The 20,611-nt window shown below is 38.3% G+C and overlaps 1 protein-coding gene across 4 annotated transcripts in view; it reads right to left on the reverse strand.

Moving 5' to 3' along the window:
* DENND5A (DENN domain containing 5A) overlaps positions 1-20,611 on the reverse strand; it is a 68,094-nt gene that overhangs the window by 12,806 nt on the left and 34,677 nt on the right. For 2 of the 4 annotated variants that reach the window (XM_017810588.1, XM_017810577.1), the window contains 11 exons: positions 18,058-18,375; positions 15,749-15,964; positions 14,582-14,816; positions 13,989-14,139; positions 13,259-13,352; positions 10,182-10,313; positions 8,456-8,608; positions 7,526-7,630; positions 5,205-5,289; positions 3,775-3,859; positions 2,668-2,796 (listed from right to left, as the gene is read on the reverse strand). In XM_017810588.1, the coding sequence (XP_017666077.1) occupies positions 2,668-2,796; positions 3,775-3,859; positions 5,205-5,289; positions 7,526-7,630; positions 8,456-8,608; positions 10,182-10,313; positions 13,259-13,352; positions 13,989-14,139; positions 14,582-14,816; positions 15,749-15,964; positions 18,058-18,375 (1,703 nt within the window). The remainder of the gene's footprint in view (positions 1-2,667; positions 2,797-3,774; positions 3,860-5,204; positions 5,290-7,525; positions 7,631-8,455; positions 8,609-10,181; positions 10,314-13,258; positions 13,353-13,988; positions 14,140-14,581; positions 14,817-15,748; positions 15,965-18,057; positions 18,376-20,611) is intronic. The other 2 variants (XM_017810606.1, XM_017810597.1) reach the window with 1 other exon arrangement.

A 20,611-nucleotide genomic window follows, 5' to 3' on the forward strand; every position in this document is an offset into this window, starting at 1 on the left:
GTTTTTATTTGGTTATAGGGGGCCTACAACAACCCGCACATTAAGCCAGGGAACAGTTTAAGTGTTGACAGTACACGGCTCCTGACATAACCAAAATGATAAACACGCAAAGGTGGCCTAAAGTCCTGCTGTTCCTTTTCACTAGGTTGTAAACTCTGCTAGGACTGTAATGCCACACAGAACTGCAACTTGTAAGTGGAAATATCAAAATATGTAGCTCAGTGGCCTTCCCTCATTAGTGGAGACACCAATGCCTATGCAGAAGAACGCACTGTAAACAGAAACAATCTTATATACCTCTTGAAAATACTCAAACACATGAGGGAATTTAACACTGCAAGACTTGCAAATGAGAAACTTCCAAGTGCAAATTTTGGCTGGAAAATACTCTTGAAGTTACTCACTTGTACACAGCAATCACCACTATTTTTGTTAATTATGCAACCAATAAATAATATCAGTGTTGGTGAATAATCATAAAAGAAGAGCATGCCAAGATGTATCAAAATCCAACTGATGCTAGAGGAATATCCAAACCATCACAAATGCAGGAATTAAGTATTAGAAATGCTGACAGCCATGTATAGGTGGCTCCTGCCAGAAGGGCCTCCTGATAACTCCCCTCAATTTCCTATCAATGTACAGAAAAGTCAGCAAATTACTCACAAGATAGAAACTTGCAAAACAAATCAGTGATGATCAACATACAGACATGTTCTCAGCTACAAAACAAAACTACTGCTGTAGACTGACAGGAAATGTTCAATGGAAATAAAGATACTGAGAATCAACAAAACCTGCCTGTAGCCACAGGAGTATCAAACCCACAAAAGGTCTCACATGTGCCCATGTCCATGTTTAATTTGAACAATCTGAACCATGTGTTTGATGAGGAGCCTGTCAGGGTATGTGCTGTCCTGTCTTCTCAAAGGTAAGGTTTCTCAGTTTCCTTGTGCACATAAAGGTCTCCTTTCAGTGAAGCTGTGTGATTTCCTCCTCTTTCATAACTCTAGTCCCTTTTCAGACTAGCAAGAAACCAAACACATTACAGTTCCCTTATAATTTTAAGCAAATGTCAAGTTTAGAGAATGGGCTAATTAAAATATCTAACAGTGGCTTCAAAAAAAAGACCACCACACAATCTTGTTAACTGTAAAATGGCAGAAGTTGCACAATTACTTTTAGTACCTCACTGAACTTGGCACTGCTTCCTCTAAAACCAAGTGGAACACACTTTAACACCATGCTGCCTAGAACAGTTCTCTTTAAGTAGGATATATCTAAATATGCACAAAGTGCACAGGACTACAAAGAATTGACGTAATTTCTGTGCAAGTTGCTCCTTTGCTTGTTAGTTTCATTTTAAACTTATTTTTGTTGCTGTCTCATTCTGTTCCAGAGAATCAGAATCTACCTCATCGATGAACAGTACACTGGCCAGTGTTAAGAAAGTTGGGTTTTTTCTTCTCTTTTTGTGGGGAAGGGCATGGAGTGTGGTGGTGTATGGAAAGTTCTCTCACAGCACTTGCTCTGCATGGGACAAGCACTGCTAAATATAACATTATCTGAACTGCTGACTTCACTGGAGAGGCTTAACCTTGATTTACAGATACAGGTAGATTTATAAGCTGTCCTCACTCTGTCCTCCAGCTTTTCTTTGCTCACTGAAGGAAGGCCACAACTTCATCCGAAAGTCCAACATAAAACAATACAAGGCAAATCTCAAATAATTAGCAGCTGGGGTTCAGAGGGATTGCGGGAAGGAAGAAATTCTTTGGAAGGTGGTGAGTGGAAGGAGAAGAAAAGGAAGAGCAGACAGCATAGGTTACACTGTTTCCAGAGAGAAGTCTTCAATTAAAGCTAATGGCAATTACTGTGGCTTTAATTTCCACACATTAAACAGTATATCTGACCTTATCAGTAAAACATACTTTTTCTGCATAGGTTATACTAAATTAACATCAAATTGTTACTCCTAAAACAATTAGTATTACATGTGGCCTGTACTCTGATCTGTGCAACTATTAACAAAATAATTATTTATGTTTACAAAGGTAATATAATGCTTTGGACATCACCAAGTATATAGGTCCTTGTGCTGAGCATTTCTCCTTCTGCCCTTCAACATAATTACTTATACAAAGCCCTGGCACAGAGTACTTTCAACAGAGTTTAAGTCTGAAGTAGAGTCTTCAGCTTTCACTCACATCCTCCTCTCTGGCATATGTCACGTACTTATCTCATTTTCTTCTCACAGTACTCTTTAAATAGTGTTTTGGGACTCAATGGTTGGGTCTTTTCAGAATTTTTTTTGACTTCATATACAAGGAATTAAAAGACATATTTTGAAATGTTTGGGAGAAATAATAAAAACAACAATTGGGTCATAATAGCAGATATTTTACTATTCTGAAAGCAATTCACCTTATGTTCTTAAGTAGGCTATAAACGCAAAAATTTATGTGAAAAACCCCAGCATTGAATCCTAATTCCCAAACAGCTCTCCTTATCCACTGATAAGGAGACACACTTGGAAGGCTGGTTTGTTCTATGCCCTCTGCACACTGCTAAGCAGATGGGAGAATAGGCACACCTGGGTTTTTGAAGTCAAACAACTAAACAGATTTAAATTTTTTTAAAAGCTTTGCCCAAGATAAACCATCTTACTTTGTGAGTTCATGATCGGAAAGCAGCTGTTTCAGATGCCTAGAGAGCAACTTCTTTTCCATAGAGAGACGAACCCAGGCTCTGGCCTTGCCAACATCTGTTTTGATCTCACTAATGTTTTGGATATGCCTGGGGGAAAAAAAAAAAAAGACACTGCCATGTGTTGTCAAAATGTGACAGTTCTTTTGAACCAAGCTAGGCTGAAGAAGTTTTGCAAAGAACATAAAATATCAGGTAAATTACTGGAAAAAGAAACATAATCACCTTAATATTCAGTACAATCAAAAATCCTTGCATATCTAGCTCAAAAAGAAAAAGAGTCTGAAACAGAAATATCTGCAATGCAGTGCCCTATTTACCAAATTCTAAACCAGGCCCATTGTCTCACATGATTTAAGAATCATTCTGGACCTTATCACTGCAATATTTATGGCTGAGTGCTTTGGAAAATTAAATACTGTCTTTGCATGCTCAGTAGTAGCTTTTCTTGCATACAAGACTTGAAGGGTATATTTTAATAGGGCAAGCAAATCCTCAACTCACTCCTCCTCTCCACTGGAAAAAATAAATGTTGATAAGGAAAAAGGAGGAAAGAAAAATCCCTTCAAGGTTAATTTAGAAGTTCTGCATATTGGTTTTCTGATGTACTGAAAAGAAGGCATTGGGCAGCAGTTATGCAGTACTCAATGTTAGATAAACCCATTCTTTAGACCCAACAAGTTCTCTAAACTGCTTTCTTCACTGAGAAGCAAGAATGAGCTCAGAACTACCAACTTGGCAATGACTGGGAAAACACATACATTGCACCTGTATCTCTGTGGAAATAAACCAATACAGAACACTTTAAAAATATGAAAACTGTGTCATGGTATTTTCATAAGTTGGTAGCTGTGACAATATAAAATCTCCTCAATGTGAAACACGTTTCTGTAAAGGTCAATGAGAAAGCTGTACAATCTACTTTAAAATAGTTCAGCAGGCTCCTTACCCACATCTCCCTCCCGGCTGCACGAAACACAGGCTTTTCTGTGTGGTGCATAGTATACACAGAAACAAGTAGGCAAATCTCATGGGGTTCCTGTGTTGGTTTTATTAGTTTAAACTCACCTCATATCCTGGATGAGAGAGATTCTAAGAGGTGACATGGCTGGACTGGTATCAGACTTTCGCCTTTCTGAATCAAGAAGTATTCCTAGATTCAGAACAGAATTTGTTAGTAGAAATCCATTTCAAATCAGTATAAAAAAGAAGGTGAATTAACATCAATTTGCACTCTTGTATTATTGGTGACTCTGTGAAGACACTGTGGCACATTTCCACTCCAAATGACATAAAAACCTAATATGCTACACAGATGGTTATGCAGATCAGTACACACTGAGCATCAACACATTAATGAGCTTAGATTCAGCTGAAATTGGTATGATATCAAATATAATAATCAAGTGTTATTTTTCTAAAGGCTACCCTATTTTCTTCCTGTGTAGGATAACTGGCACTGCTGACACCAGAAAACAGTGTTTAGCATGTTTTACTCAGTACACCACACACCATGTGCTTACTGATCTATTAATTTGCACACTCCTGTAACACCACTACTTTTCAAATAGCACATTTTGGGGTTTTCAGGCAATGTTATTACTCTTACCTTTCAAATTCCACTCCAGAATCAAGGTGTATATTAAATACAGCCTCTGCCCTCAATCTCAAGCTAGAAAGCATAAAACTTATTGTAACTTCACTCTCATATGCAAAACCACTACGAATCCAGTGACATTTAGGAGACCTTAATACTTTCCAAATCTTTGGGTTTGACTGCTTACAGGATCTTGTGCATATTAATAATGATCAGCTCTTTGCCTACAGCAACTTCAAATAAAAAATAAAAGGCACCCACTGCCTCCCCCAAACCCATTGTTCTCTCCAAATTTATATTCTATGCCCCCACCTGACAAAAGAAGTAATGTTTAAAAATTACATTAATAACCCTAGAAAGAGATTATACTGCAACACTTGATGTAACAAAAACTAAAGTATGTTTCTTCGGGTTGTTTGTTTCTTTAAATGTCTTTTGCTTATAAACAAGCAAAGTTATTTTTCAAGCAAGGATGTAAAACCTAGGGATGAACAGCACAGTTTTATGTGTTTATACTCGTTTTCCACCCCCATCCATGACATCATTTGCTTTGCCAGTCATGCAGTGACTGTGTGTCACATGGAGGGTGGTACATTGGAACAATTCATTTTAAAGTCTATCTGTGAAGCACCAGCTATTTCTGGTCTCTGACTACCATGGTAGTCAGGTACCAGACCCAAAACAAGTGGGCTCAATACAAACCAGTTTATTTTCACAGAATATTTTGAGCCAATACACCAGGCCCATATGAATCCTGTAGCGGACAGAATACTTGATTACTTGATTCAGTTATATTGACTGAAGGGTATTTCCAAGGAAACAAACTCTACATGGTGCAAATCTGTTGGCAGCTCTTACTCACAGCTTTTTATCATCTTCTTCCAGCAGATGCCAATCTTACCTGAGGTACTGAAGCTGCCTGATGTGGTTCTTCTCTGCCTGTTTTCTAGGTAATGTAACAGATGAGACCACAGAGCTGATTTTCCCTAAAATTAAAAAAAATATTAGTTAAAGAAATCACTATCAGCTGAATTAAAAAAAAAAAAAGTTTAAGTCATCATTGAAAGCATCAGCCATGACAAAAACTCGCTTTAAATATGTTTCTTCCTACAAACTCACTGGTAAAAATAAAAAATGAGACACAAGTTGGAGGCGCTTGGGAGCTGTAAAGAGGTTGAAAAAGAAAAGCAAGAGTCAAACTACTGGGATCTAATGATTCTAGTGACAGGAAAAAGCCAATTGAACTTCTTTCCTCATAGTTCATTAACATGACAAGAAAACATTCAAAGGCTTGTAAAACACTACGGGCAAGTAGAGTTTTAAATCTTAGGCTGTAACAGGCACTATTTTGTCTTTCCCTCCCTGCCTCGCCAACTCTGAAATGACAAGAGGCATGGAGCCAGCCTGAGCAAAATATCTTATACCCAGGCCAAGTCATGTGCACCTGCTCCCTTCAGGGTAATTCAGGGATACAGATACATGCTGTCAATTTTTAGAACCTCAAAAGATCCCCTTTCATCAGGCAAAGGACCTGGATAATCACAAACATAGTAAGACATCCCAAAACACAAGCAGGGCGATGAAAGCTTATCAGCAAAAATACCCCAGTTCTACAATAAAAGTTAGAATTTGGTATGGAAATAAAAGATAAATCCATCAAATTATGTTAAGAAGTGCACCTTGCTCATTATGTTGTTTTCTTAAACCTCTGGTGGTTTAAAGCAGAGTGGGAGAAAATCTCTCAGAAACTAAAAAGATTCTTGGCATCACCCTAAAATATTCTGCATGATAAACCAAAAGCTTGCAAAGCTGCAGAAAGGCAGCAGTAAGTGAACAGAGGCTTTGCAGCACATTAATTGGAATAACTTACAGAGGAAATTAATTAGTATTACTTATCATCTTCCTAAATTCTTGTATTAACCTGAAATCCCAGTAAAGATTTAGCAATTCTGCATTTCAGGACAGCAATCATATTATAAAGCCATATTTTTATTTACAACTTTGTGCAGAAAAAAAACATGTAAAGTAACAGTTGTCAATTCTGAACTATCAATTTCTTCTAAAATCATCTAAGTGCCTTCCCAGAGGTGCAGTAATGATGGTTCCTCTTTATTTTTTTAGACTATATTTAAAAATCTCTAACCACTTCCATCCTATAGCTCCCCACAGATGATATAGAGAACTAATTATTGGCCACAAGGGATTATTCCAGAATTTATATGCCTCCAGAAGAAATAAATCCTAGAGTGTCTGTAACATCTGTGTTGAGAGAAATCTATTAAAAATATGCATTCAGTAGTAAAGATAAAAAAAAATCCAGAGAAGCTCATTGTGTCTTGTGTATACCTGACAGATCCAACGTGGAAAGCCAAAACTGAAGGTCATATAAACACATAAAAAGAGAGCATGAAAAATATCAACCAGTGAAGAGTTGCATCAAAAACGGCGCTTCTCTCAATAAACGCACACATGCACACACACACACAGAGTCCAGTGTTCAGCAACCAGCTGCCATGGCAAGGAGAACTGCAACAGATCACACAAAGCAGCAACAAAGGATCCTGCAGCAAATCGATGTCAACAACCATGATGAATGTAAGAACTCATGCAGTGTATGTCTGCCCGCTTCCTTCACCATCGAGGAACTCTCCTTTAACTTCACCAAATAGCAATGATGATGCAAGCTGTATCTACAAGGGAAAGGAAGACAGCCTAAGGAAAGCAGTGGGACAGAGAATGGGCAAGGGAATAACCAAGGCCTTCTGAAAGTCCAAACTACTTTAGCCATTAGATCCTACATCCGACTCCCCTGCATTGCTCAGGACAACGGAAGGCGTGGATTCCCTTTGCACGTGGCAGAATCAGTAGGCAGCTAATGTAGGACTATCAGGGTTCATCAGCAGGGAAGAGGTAAAAGCAGGGATTGGTGGAAGGAAAGCCATCCTCATTACTATGGTCAGTTGAGAAAGAAGAGTCTTCCTTGGCTTATTATTGAAAAATAAAATAAAATCGATGTATGAAACAGCAGGCTTTTGCATATTTCATAAAGGCCAGAGCACACAGAGAACTGGTGGTGCTTTTACTTTACTTTTTTTTAACTCTGGATCACACTATGAGATACACTGCACTTCCTCCATCAGGCCTCTATTTTATTCCACCACTCTATTTATTCCACCATTCAGCACTGTTTGCCAACATCTGCAATCAATCCAAAGCATTAACCTTATGAAGAGTTGGCCGTCTGGTGGTCTGAAAAGCCCAAATCTGAGTTGAAGCAGAGTATACTGATGCTCTGTCTTCTAAGACGAAAGCAGTACAGCTTCTATCCTAAGTGATATACAAGAGGGAAGGGAGAGAATCACATCATAAATCTTCACATAGAGAACTGTTATATAGTTTGAAGGAGAGCAGATTTAAACACTGGTGCTTGGGTTGCTGGGAACAGAGATACTGGATTACAGTTGTCTGGATTACATACATTTATTCTGCGTATACTTTTTTTAAAAAAAGTTATAATCCTCTCTGCCCTTGCTATTCCTTTGTACAAAGGAGAAGAAAAGTTGATAAAGGCCTTCCAAACTTCATCTAGACCCACATGTGACTTCAAACAGAAGAGCACAGCAAACAATTATTAATTTTATACAAAAACCCAACACCTCTAGCTAGTGATCTTGTAAACATCATTTGAGTATTCCTACATTATTCAGGAAGAACCAAAATAGCAAGATTCTTACTCTGAAGAACTAAATTATCCTTCATGAAAACAATTTCCCCACACCATATCCCACTGACAGCACCTTTAGCATATGCCGCCTTGCAACCTATGCAATCTCATTAACAAAAATTTACCAACACAGAAATAATTAAAAAACCCACCAAAACCCACCAAAGCAAAGAAAACCCCCAGGTTAAACAGAGAGTCTTCCAAGAAGTCATCTGTGGAACACATCTACATGTACACTTGCACATACCCCAGAACAAAATGTGGAGACAAACAGGGGCAGGAACTGACATAAAAAAGACTGGGGGGACACGAGTATTTTAACCCATCTAATACACACAAAAGGTATCCTCTGAAAGCAGAGAGAGGAAGAGCATAACATGACTTTAGGAAAGTGTGCTCTGCAAAGTACAAGAACATTTGTTCCTCACCTGTTTGACTTGCAGACCATGGCTCCATATCCTTTCTAAGAGGTCACACAGACTGGCTATCAGGGTATTCTCTTCCACACCTGTGATATTCACTTCACCATGACCCAGCTCCACAGCTTCTCGGCCCATTTTCTCAACCAACATCCTCTTGGTCTCAAAAAGGACAAAGCAAAAGAGAGTTAATTCTTTCCACAGTAACCTCCAAGACCACTTACACTTTTTAAATAACCAACAAGGAAGCACATGATAAAGATTTGGCAGAATAACTGGGTGTATATATATTGCTCGCACTAGTGCAGTGATCTACTTCTTTTATTCCCAGTTTTCAAGCCAGGACAGCACTAGTGTTAATCACTTTACAATCTCTTCTGTTTTTCTAAAAAGGGGCTTGCAAATGGGCACATCAGCCCTCACAGAGTAACCCCAACAAAGGGAACAGCAGATCACACATTGACAAGCTGAGAGTCCAGCAGCAAAGCCATGAAAGACAGGCCTTGGGTGGTTTGGAAGCCTGGTGAGTGGGATGCTATGTCCCTCTCCTCCCAGGGGAGGTGAACGTGCACAAGTGCCTCCAAGCAGCAGGGGGTATGTCATTCCTATGAGACCCTGTTCTGCCAGAAGGGGATTTGCATTAAACCAAATCCGCTCTGGAGTGCACCGCTTGAGCTTCCCAATGAGCCACATCTCCCAAATTGTGCACAATTTCATGCTGGTCAACAAAGCTCTCACCAACTCAAACTACAGTCTTCCAGTCACAACAGATTCATCATACAGCAAAGCAGAGGGAAAAATTACAAGGGGAATCAGTTCTGCTCATCCCTTACACATTTTTCATCTTTCTTCCCATCCTAGACTAGGTCAAAAATTAGTAATATTACCCTAGGCACCTATGCACAGTCTTGGTTGAGATTAAGAACTCCACGTTAGTCCCCAGCTGCTTCTCCCCCTCACCTTCCCTGGCAATTTCTCTCTCTGCTAACAGCAGGATCACTACATTCACTAGAGTTACATTCCCATGGTGAAAAAGCCAAGTTTATCTTCAAGAATTTTCACCATCATATGACTCTCTTAAGCGATGGTGATTATTTGGACTATTATTTGGATTATTATTAGTTTCATACATACAGAAAACTAAAGTGCAATCAGAAATAGATGCACATATTAAACACAGTTTTATGAAAACTAGTATGTAATTGCTATAGTACTTCACTGACCTAGAGTGAGAATGTGTCTACTTCATAATTACTCCCTTTACTGTATTAGTATACACATGAACATTAACTTCAGATTAATACATTGTCAAATATAAACCAGTAAAGTATGTCTACAAACTAATACCAATCTTGTTAAGTGCTTAAAAACTTACACTTCAGAAGTTTATTAACTCACTTCCTTTAGTTATGAGAAAAGCTGCTGTATTTTCACCATAAGCTCCTCTTCCAGACTATTCACTTGTTGAAATATTATTGTCTCATTAGTTATAACTGAAATGTGTTATAATAGACATGGGCAGTGTGATGGCAAAGACCTATCAGAATATTCAATCTCTTTTCATCATAAATCTGCTTGACAGTTTCCACTCCTTGCAGAATTTCTAAATACTCTTCATGAACTTACCACCACCATGCAAAAATCTTTATAGGGATAAAGCAGAAACAGGTGGAGGAAAAGGGGGATTCAAGCATGGATATGAGGTGCAAGAGAACAGACTTATTCTCTGTGTTACCTTATTTCGGCATTCCTTCAACAAGCCTTCTACAAACTTCCAGTTGGTTTGTGCAATTACCGATGGAGAGAGGTTAGACAGTTTGGGCTGCCGAATAGTGCTGCCCAAATTCCTGGCTTCTTGTATATACTTCTGTTTTGGGGTGGAAAATTGACAAATACAGACAAAAGTGTGAGACTACTTGGCCAAGAGAAAAGGATAAACTTATCCTTATAACCCACCCCTGTGCAATGAGGAAGAAAGGATCACATCCTCTTTCAGAAAAGGCACCTTTTTATATCCAGTATTGGATTGGGCTGAGATACTTAAGGTGAAACAGTTTTCACCAGAGGTCAAATCCCCATTTACATCGTCTATCAACTATTAGAACACACATTGCTGAATTACAAAAACACAATATGGACTGTCAAGGATATTTAGATGCATAGAGATTCAATTACTCCCTCCACCACCGACAATTGTCATTTTTTTCACATAAAACGAAATTTTGTAAAAATTACCAAGGTCAAGGCTATTCAAATGGCAAACTGGTCTACATGGGGACCACAAGAAAAGTTTGTTCTTTCAGGAAGTAGTTGCAAAATGCAGATGTTACTAATATCTATCAGCTGGGAGCCATCTGCATTTTTGAGCAAAATCGTTTCTTGAACCCACTCTGCTTGAAAGAGCTTTTCTGCTCCTGTTACTGTCATCAAGGAGTTGCCATTGTTTTCACCTCAGAGATAAGAATAATATGACAAATGTTCTGAAAGCTGGGTGATAACAGGTTGACTGGGGCACAGCTAACTGTGAATCAGTGATAAGGAGAAAGTCTTGTACAAGCACTCAGGATTAGTACATATTAAGTATATATTTCAGATGAATAGGTAACCTCTGCAGCTTACATTGAAATAATGACTGACTGAAATGTCAGTGAATAGATTTGTCAAACTTGACAATCTTTGCAAAGAGGGAAAATGCCACCTTCTCCACTGACCTTGCACTAAAAAGCTATGACATATACTTTTAATTATGCATCTTTATCCAGAACTATGATTACAGCCATATTGTGCATAGGACATACCAGATAATGCTCTGACACAGATTTTATAGAGGGCATGAAGGGCCAATCATGCTGGTCCCAGTCTAAACATAACTGCAACGGAAGCTCTGACATGGAAAAGTCCAGGTGCTGGCAGGATAAGTTGGTAGCGAAAAGTTAAGCAGACCATGTAAAGTGAAAGTGGTAAGCACAAATGAAGTAATAAAAGCAAGCATGCAAAACATAAAAGGAAAAGAGTGAAGACATAATACAATGCAGAACTCCCAAGCATTCAACATAAAAATAAATTCACAAGCAATGAATCTGAAAGGAAAAAATAAAAGATGGTGTTATATCAGCGGATTGGTGTAAACTCTGCCCTCCACTGGGCACAAATATTTGCAAGTAAAAAGCCACTAAATCTCAATTGCACAGATTTTTGTTGCCCCAAAGCTTCCCTTTGTCTAAAACTCACAACACTGCACTTTGGAAGCACTGCCTCCTACTCAGCCTGACCCGCAGTGTTCCTCTCAGAAGGGCTCCCTCCCCAGTCTCTCAAACTTACTGGGGAAGTCTGAGGTTTACCAAGGAGAAGGGGTCACTGTTCCATCAGCATTATGTCATCAAAAAGACACAACACAAACCCCTAAAACACCAGTATAATTACCACTGGCAGTTGGTACCCTCGCCTGAGCAGAAATTTTAAAATTCTTTTTCCTCAGAAATTGTTTGCCTTGTGTGACAGAATAACTCCTATAGTAGAATGAACTTCTGAGGAATCAGTTAAAAAACAAAACAAACCATCCCCCCCCTCTGAGACCAGAGGTAGATTTTTGTCTTTGTAATTACCTAAGTGACATCTCAGAAGTTTACATGCTTTAACAACTGTGTTGTTTAGCAGAGTAATGAGGTTACAAACCAACTATTCTTCATTTCTGCTACTTCTAAGTAAAAAGCACTTTAGAGTTAACTGAGCATATGGAACATGTCAAAGCCAGAAACTACTCAACCGTGTTTTTTATTACACAGACATTTCTCTGTTACATGGTTATGGATGACAGAGATGACACTATAATTAAACAAAATTTTAACAAACCAATAGGAAAGTTCTGGAAATGAGTGCACTGGAAAGGCAATTAATTGGACAAAGATACTTGATTTTGACAACGCTATCCTAACAGATACAAGACTACTACTACTTTAAAATTCAAAAAAAGCTTTTCTAAATATATTTAACAAAGCAAGAGATTATTGTCTTCAATGAACAACATATATTTAAACAAAAGCAAAGCTCTGGAGTTACTGAACAAAAAAAAAAATGAATTCTGGGACCAGACTATTCTTGGAATTACCCATAAATCAACACCCAGTGTAACAGTTTGCAGTCTGTACCATATGAATCAGAAACTGTACTGTAATTAGTTACATCACCCAGATCTTTCAAAATCACTTCACCACATCAGACTGTGCTGTGTAAAAATAGGCAGACAAATGTGACAGTATGGGTGGGGTTCACATTCCCACCTTAGCATGAGGTTGTCTGTCAGTTTGCCACCTTAAGATTTCTTTTATGGCCTACAGAAGACAAACAGGCAACTCCAAAAGGCAATACTTCTGATCTCAGGATGAAATTAATCACTCTCTAGAGGTGGTTATCTTTCCTTCATCAAATACACCAAAGAAGCACAGGTTATTTAGAGATGGGAAATAGATGGCTAAAAACTGTTAATTTCCCTCTTCTCCTCACCTTTTTTTTTTCTTTTTAAAAACCCCAAACACCTTTAAAGCATGTGAATATATTTTCAGGGAACTCTCCTACACGTGGAATGAAATAATTTTGTCCTGAGAAGGGGTAAAAATGGTACAACTTTTATAATAAAAAACCTAAGTATTTTTGGTCTGCTAAGGACCAGGAACTCTATTTGTATTAAATACACCTAAGGCAGAGCAGACATGGACTGTAAGTAACTGTCTAGACATTTCATAAAGGTTACAGAGCATTATTCAGGCAATTAGGCAAGAAAAAATCATATCTCTATAGCTGAACAATTTTCACCTCTCTCTGATCATTGTCAAGACGCAGGTGCTCTGTGTGTTGCTTCTGTCTGTCCTTCCGCCTCCACTGTGCAGGAGCGTTTCTCTTTGTCCACCTACAGATGGGGAATATTGTTAAGCAAATGTCAGGAGTCAGGTTAAGGGCAGAGGCAGTAAGAAGTTTTTAGTTAATCCTATATTGAGCATGTTGACATCAATTACATCAGCCGAAGTGCAGCTGCAAATACGCAAAAAGAATCTCTGTAGAGGAATTGGGTATTTGGGCAATCAAAATATTTCAGAATATGAGATAACATTTATTTGCTTTGTGTTTTTCCATTCTCTTATGATATCCAGTGACAATTTAAGCCTTTTTCCTCCACTTTTAAAGGTTTTATAAAAAAATATCCTAAAACATATACTAGCTCCTACCTGAGATATAATAAGGGGATCTGGTTTTATATTGACAGTAATTCTGAGTAACTCAAAGTACACCAACCATCATCTCAAACATAATAGGGCTTTCTTAAGTAAATTTGCTGCAGGAAGTCCAGATTCAAAAAAGGGAAAAAAACCAAAGAGACATAGCAAAAACCCCACCACTCCACACAACTCACCCACATCATCTGATATGCCCCTACTTGATAAAAAACCAAACCCAACAACTGACTTGTAGCTTTCTAGTATCTCTGCTTTAGTGCCATTCTATAGATCTTGCCAAGATTCAGTACCTGTTGCCCCAGCTTACTCACTTGTTGCTTGCTGGTCCAGTGGATAAAACATCAGACTGAAGCTTGGGAAAAAATCCAAGCTCATATTTCCCTTGTCCAATTTTCATGTCCAGCAAGTGTGGGTGGACTGCTGTATGATCTATTTTTGCTAGCCTTAATTCAATAGATTTCTCTGAAATAGCAAGAAAGTTAATTTTTTAAAAGTGTTTTAATCAGACATGTATCTGTAATCACACATCCTCAATTAAAAGTGGGTCTCAAATTTAAAGCGATAGGTGGAAATTTCTTACTGCTTCCAACAGGTACACTAGTACAAGAGTGTTTTAGACATCAAAGAACTGCCATCAAAGGGAGAAAAATGTTTATCTTCTTGAGCTCATTTTTCACACACAAAGCATGCAGGAAAACAGCTGAGTTAAATTAAACTTTATATTAATTTCATCTCACATCTCACCTTCCTATATAACATTTAAGCTTTACACCTCAGCTATTTTGGTCTATTTTTTGGGGGGGTTTCAAAGTATGAATCATTACTTAGCTTTAACCCTAATATCTACAACAAATAGCAGTGGTTAGTTGCACTAATTTTCAAGAAAGTGCCTCATTACTCTTACCAGCCTCATCAATGGTTGTGCACTTTTGATACATAGATGTGCGCAGAGTCGGCGTCCTGACGTTCAGCAGCCTAATTTTATCCACCCTAGAATCAAATACTCTCAAAACAGGGTCTTTATCATCTTCATCATGGCACATAATCTTATTGTCAATAAAGGATGCAAACATTTGGGTCTCCAGGAATCTCGAGAGGAAAGGCAAGTAAGGTTCAGGCTGGTCCGACAAGAAAGATGCCTAAGAGATAAGAAGAGGTAAGAGTGTTTTTGGGTGTCTGCAGAGAGAGACATCCCCCAAAAGCATCAATTTTCCTAAACAAGGGCATATTAAGAATGTTTTGGTGCCACTTAAGGCCTAGTTTTATCATACACACCAGTTCTATCCCCAAAACAGGCAGTCCATATGAAATCTTCAGTCTCAGGACAATCACGTCCTATACAGCACAATAATTGGTAAATTGTGATTTTAGCTTTTCCTTAATTTTATAAAAATTTCAACAGAATCCCAGCAAACCTCACCAACAAGACCACAGGTGTGCATATTATGTACTTCTGGCTGAGCTCAAAGCTTATGAAGCTGATGAGAATCATTTCATATGATTTGATGGGAATCAGCTTAATGTTCCAGCAGACAGTGCTGCAACATAGTCTTCACCCACATTAACTATCCTGCTGACAAATATCTGATCTCCAGTAAAGAAAACAGTACAAAAATTTGAAGAACTGAGCCTTTTGTTTCCCTAGAAAAGAGCTAGGAATACATTTGGTACGCATGTACACAGGTACATAAGCATTATTTGGGGTCATGACTTAATTCATTACCATATTCAGCAATTCCTCTGGTTAAAACTCAAAAACAGTTTCCAGTAGTAATATTTAACCTTAATGTAGAGGTCAGCCCTAAAGTGAGGCTTTCTAAGCTATTTTTCTAGAGCAAGCTGTATTTTTCTACAGTATCCTTAAAAGAGTACCTTTAGCTCTCTAAATCTGCATATGTATATATTTTTCCACATAACATGTAAGATATCACTTTTCTTGGAACACTGAAATTTAAGGAAGAAATTACAATTTTGACAGTACTGTTTTCCATTTGATGGCCCAATAAACAAAGCCTTACCTCTGAATACTGTTTTACTTCTTACATTGACATACCTTCTTAATACAACTTACTTTATCAAAGTTTTGCATCTGTTCTCTGTTTGTAAACCAAGATTCCTTGTCCTGGCTGGGTTGAATGACGAATACTTCATAATCCGCAAACATTTGTGTGAAGCGGTTGGCAAAAACTTCACGAATTTGAATGTTCAGCTGGTAAATCTTGAATTCTTCTTCATCACACTGAATTTTCAGATCCTTTTTGCTACTGGTCTCCTCTCGCACCTCCAACTGAGAAAGTAAGGGAACACACAAGTAACCTGTGTTGCTGCTTTGTCAGGTATTCTGGGCATACAAGATTTTAATCTGCCATTCAGCTGCTACTCCTCAAGTCAACATTCCAGTTAAAAAATTTACTGTTTCAACTACTGTAAGAAAACAGCAACATCAAAATATTTTATTATTATATATTATCACATTTTATATACTTTAGATTTTAAAAAGTTAAATAACAATCATATACATGCCATGTATTAATTTACTTTCTTTTACACTTTGATCCCCTGCATAGGCTTTTTAGGAGCTTTTACTACCCCTAAAAACCAGCATATTAGGCAAATCCATATGTCCTCTGGTGTAAAATAAGTCCAGGTTTAGTAGTGGTAGAGTTTAATACATACCAGCTTTCAAATGAAGACAGAAATGCACAGTAACAAGCAGCTGTGCATGTCTAGTAACCATTTCCCATAACCTAAGTCCTTAGCAGTGTAACCCACAATTCATCGTTACAACCCCCCAGAGTCATTTTTAATGAAAGAAAATGCATTTTCAGTTAAGACGTGGGCTAAGATTTATAAAAACAGCAATACGAGACTGAGATATTCAATTCACATTAGTTTTGATAGGAGCTGAGTATCTAGGGAAAAAAATCACCAAAGCCATGAGCATTCAAGCAGTAGTTTGAATACACATTTGATACCCCTGCCTTTGTTAATTATGATAATAGGCACCACCACACATAATTAGTCATAATCCCTAGAGCTTACAACATCTGCACAATGATGCAGGGCTGCAGCTGTCCCACACTGCTTAAAGCAGCTTGGCTATAGCAGCCCAGAGCCAGCTATAAATAAATACAGCTATGCTCTCCTCTCTGCTAGTGAGCTGTGCTACTCACCCCTTTCTTCCATGAAGAAAGCTCATGAGTAGTACATTCCTCGTTAATTTGGTATCTGGCATTAAGGCAGGTTTTTTATACTTGGGAAAATTTTGACAGTTAAAATCTATACACTCCTATCGTAACAAAAAAGGATGGTAAAATGGGACTTCAGGGAGTACAGAGCAGATGAGGCCCAAATGTGCAAAAATTTACAAGAAATTAAAAAATTTACTTTCCCCATCACTTCCCAATCCATTCAGCAAAAGAACAAAAGCTTTTTACCAATTCTCCCCAGAACACGAAGAAAACAAGGCAAAAGAAAAACCTGAGAAGAGGAACAGAGCAGATTTGATCATCTAATCCTGCCTAGTAACCAAGTGCTGCTTCTCATAGCCCCCAGCCCATAAAGCAGCTCTACCCCCACCCTACTTCAGGTCACACAATTTCTGTCTCTGGCCCCATCTGTACCCCAAGCTGCAGTCACACAGGTAGGAATCAGCCTCAGCAATGAAGAGCTGGTCAAGCTAATTTAAACATGCAAGAAATAAAACCTTTGCTTAGACAGTCTTCACTCTATTCCACAAAGGCTCAAAAAACCCACAGTGGTCTGTCAGGTAGTATCTTTTATTCGAAAAGGGTCACAACTTTCAGCCCCCCCCCCCCAGTTCTGATCACTCAAAAAAATACAATCAGGATCATCACGAGCTGTGCATGTCCACTTCCTGGGAATCAGACACTAATGCACTTTACAACATCAACCAGAAAAAAGCATCACAGTATCCCTATGACAAACATATTATATACAAGCAAAAATATAAAATATATATTCTACACACAAAGAGAAAGATACCTATACAAACCCAGATTAGATTCGAACTTCAGGATTATCTGGATGACAATTTTAGCCACTTAAATCATAATAAAGTGGTGCCAATTTAGAATAAATCTTAAAACCAAGAATAAGGCAAGGTGTTATTTTTAAACACATTATCTTGGCAAAGAAATACTTGGAGGACAGCAAAGGTTTTCACAGATGCTGCAGGGTTAATTCCCATTCCCTCTCTCCCCGAAGCTTGCCCTTGTCTCTACAGGTGTTCACAAGGTTTGTGAACATCTTAACATAAAGTTCTTTCTAGTGAAGACAGACAAACAGCATCTTTGGACCATGACTTCAGACCATCTGCTACTACAGGTCCAGGACAGTGCAGACAATTTCATACCTTACCTTTTCTAGACTCACACCTGTTCTTTTAACAAGTGCTTGGAGTCTTGCAATAGTCTCATTTTCCTTTAGCAGCTCATAGGAATTCAGAGGTGATCCTGCTATGTTCCCATTTCTTTTATCAGAAACCAGGTCACATGCTCTGAGGCTCTTCATCTTGGAGGCACTTTCACTGCAGTGAAGGTTTCCCTCAGGTGGAATTCCAAAAGCCATCAGTATCTCTGAAATTTCCTGAATGAACTCAAGTTTATTTGGAAACTGGGGTAGGTCTTCTGGCAGCTCGATGAAATGGTTGTCTACATCCACAAAGCACAGGTTAGCCTGGAATTTAATTTAGAACAGGATACCATTATAACATCACTGAGCACGGGGGTAACGTTTTATTCATCTTTGGGTTTTGTGCTTATTTAAAGATTCAAATACATTTGCATTTGTTTGGTTATTTTGTAAAACAGAGTTGCCTCAACATAACTGAACTGGTTGGTTGGCTTTGAAGAAAGCAGCACAAGACCCACATTTCCAGGTCTTTCAAGGAGGTAGTTAAGAAAGAAGACTCATTTTATAGTTGTTTACTAGGTGCAAAAGAGATTGCAGCATAAGTCAGGTACAGGTAGGGCTTTTTTCATACACATACAGCTAAATTTTAACTACAGGATATTTGTAAGTCTCTTTTACACATGTGCATATGCAGGTGACTGCCTGTTACTCAAATTATCAGTTCACTTCTCTAAAAGATTTAGCAACTTCTAAAAGGTGTGCTGATATTGCAGAAGCTGCAATAAAGTTATCTTTTTTTGTAAGCAATCTGAGAACCGAGGCAATTCTTTGAATGAGTAAGTTTGTTTCCAAAAGGAAAAATGAGTTGAACTAGTTTCCATTCTGCTTTTCTGTTCCAATCTCCAACTAATTTACCATCAAAAAAGATCAACCGGGGGGAGGGCAGGAAAAGAAAAACTACCTATGTGGCTTCCACAGCAAGATCAAAAGAAGCTCTGCATCTTTCAAGGTTTACCTCACTCTGTATTTGGCAAAGGGGAAGGTTCCCCTTTTGGCTTCTGCATTGCAAAATCTGTTTCAAGACATTACATAACTACACACATCACAGCAAGAACCCCATTCATGTGTGAAATCTGCTTGGAAAGTTAAGTACAGAGAAGAAACTTGGCTTTTCTGTAGAAGCATTTCAGTTTTTCTTCACTAAAGAATTAACATGGAGTGTCACTCTTCTGTTTCATCTCTGATATACAAAATCCCTTCACTCAGATTATTGGGTACTTTCAACCCAACTTCACTGCATTATTCCAGGAGGCACACCTGAACTCAGGTCTCTCGACAGCTTTGCAGCAAAATACTTATCAAGTCTACAAGAGCTGACACATCTCCAGTTATTTCCTATGATTCAGGAAGTGCAGAAAGATGGAAGCACTCTCACAATTTAATTGGAAAGAACAACTGTAAGAGATTAACCTCACATGTAATGAATGATAAATAATCCCAGAAATCAGAGCCATGTACACAAGCAGTGAAGCCCAGAAAAGACAAAGTAGTTGTGGTAGGATTTTGATAGGGATTTCTGGTAGGATTTTGCTGTCGAACTGACCACAGGTAGACTAGAATAAGCTGTGCCTGATGAGACCTGTTCATTTAAGTGAACTGTTGTGAAAACATACATTTAGTACTTGTGACAGGTTTAACTCTCTAGGCAGAAGAGAGTTCTACAGAACAAGAGTTAGGCTGTCAATTCTTCTTAAAACACAAATATCTTATTGAACTTCCAACATTAAAATTGAAAAAAGAATTCTTAATGTAGAACCCCACTGGACATATCACACTAGTTTGCACAGAACTTTGCATGACAAAGTCCAATTTATGCTCTGCTACAGTATTACCCACAGTTACACAGGTAAGCAGAATTCCTGATGTTTTAACATTTTAATACTGGGATTGATTTGTTATGCTCAAAGGAATGCATATAAAACAGTTTAATAGCTCTTGTACAGACCCTTTACTGTAAATTAAGTCACAAATTGAATTAGGTGTTACAAAAGAATCCAAAGTCAATAAAGAGAATTAAGACTGATTCTGAAACAGCTTCTGGTGCACCCTAGAAAAAATTTTTCTTTTTAAATAGGGGAGGTGTCATGGTTTAAATTTCCCCAATATCAGCATTGCTCCAAGACTGCAGATGAAGTCTGCCCAGCAAGGCAGCCCAAGCCCTGGGCTGGGAACGCTCTCAGTGTGCACCTGCTTCCCATTCAGACAAAGATGCAGCCCAAAGGGACACCATCTATGCCAGAGCTCCTATGCTTCAAGTAAGCACCCGAATATAGGAGAGACTCCCACTATACACACACATGGCTCTGTGATGATTAGAAGTCCAGTCAGCTGATATTTATCAGGAACACTGTAAGCACTTCAAGACATGAAAGAAATAAAGCTTTGAAACCAGGCACAATGCCTACCAATCGGTGCTGAGGGAAAAACAAAAGGCATTTAATTTGTCTCAAACAGTCTGCAAAATGGCAAGGCAGACTCACTAAGAAACTCTTCCAACAGT

This window comes from Lepidothrix coronata, unplaced genomic scaffold (genome assembly GCF_001604755.1).
Source record: "Lepidothrix coronata isolate B3197 unplaced genomic scaffold, Lepidothrix_coronata-1.0 Scaffold1, whole genome shotgun sequence".
Taxonomy (NCBI): domain Eukaryota; kingdom Metazoa; phylum Chordata; class Aves; order Passeriformes; family Pipridae; genus Lepidothrix; species Lepidothrix coronata.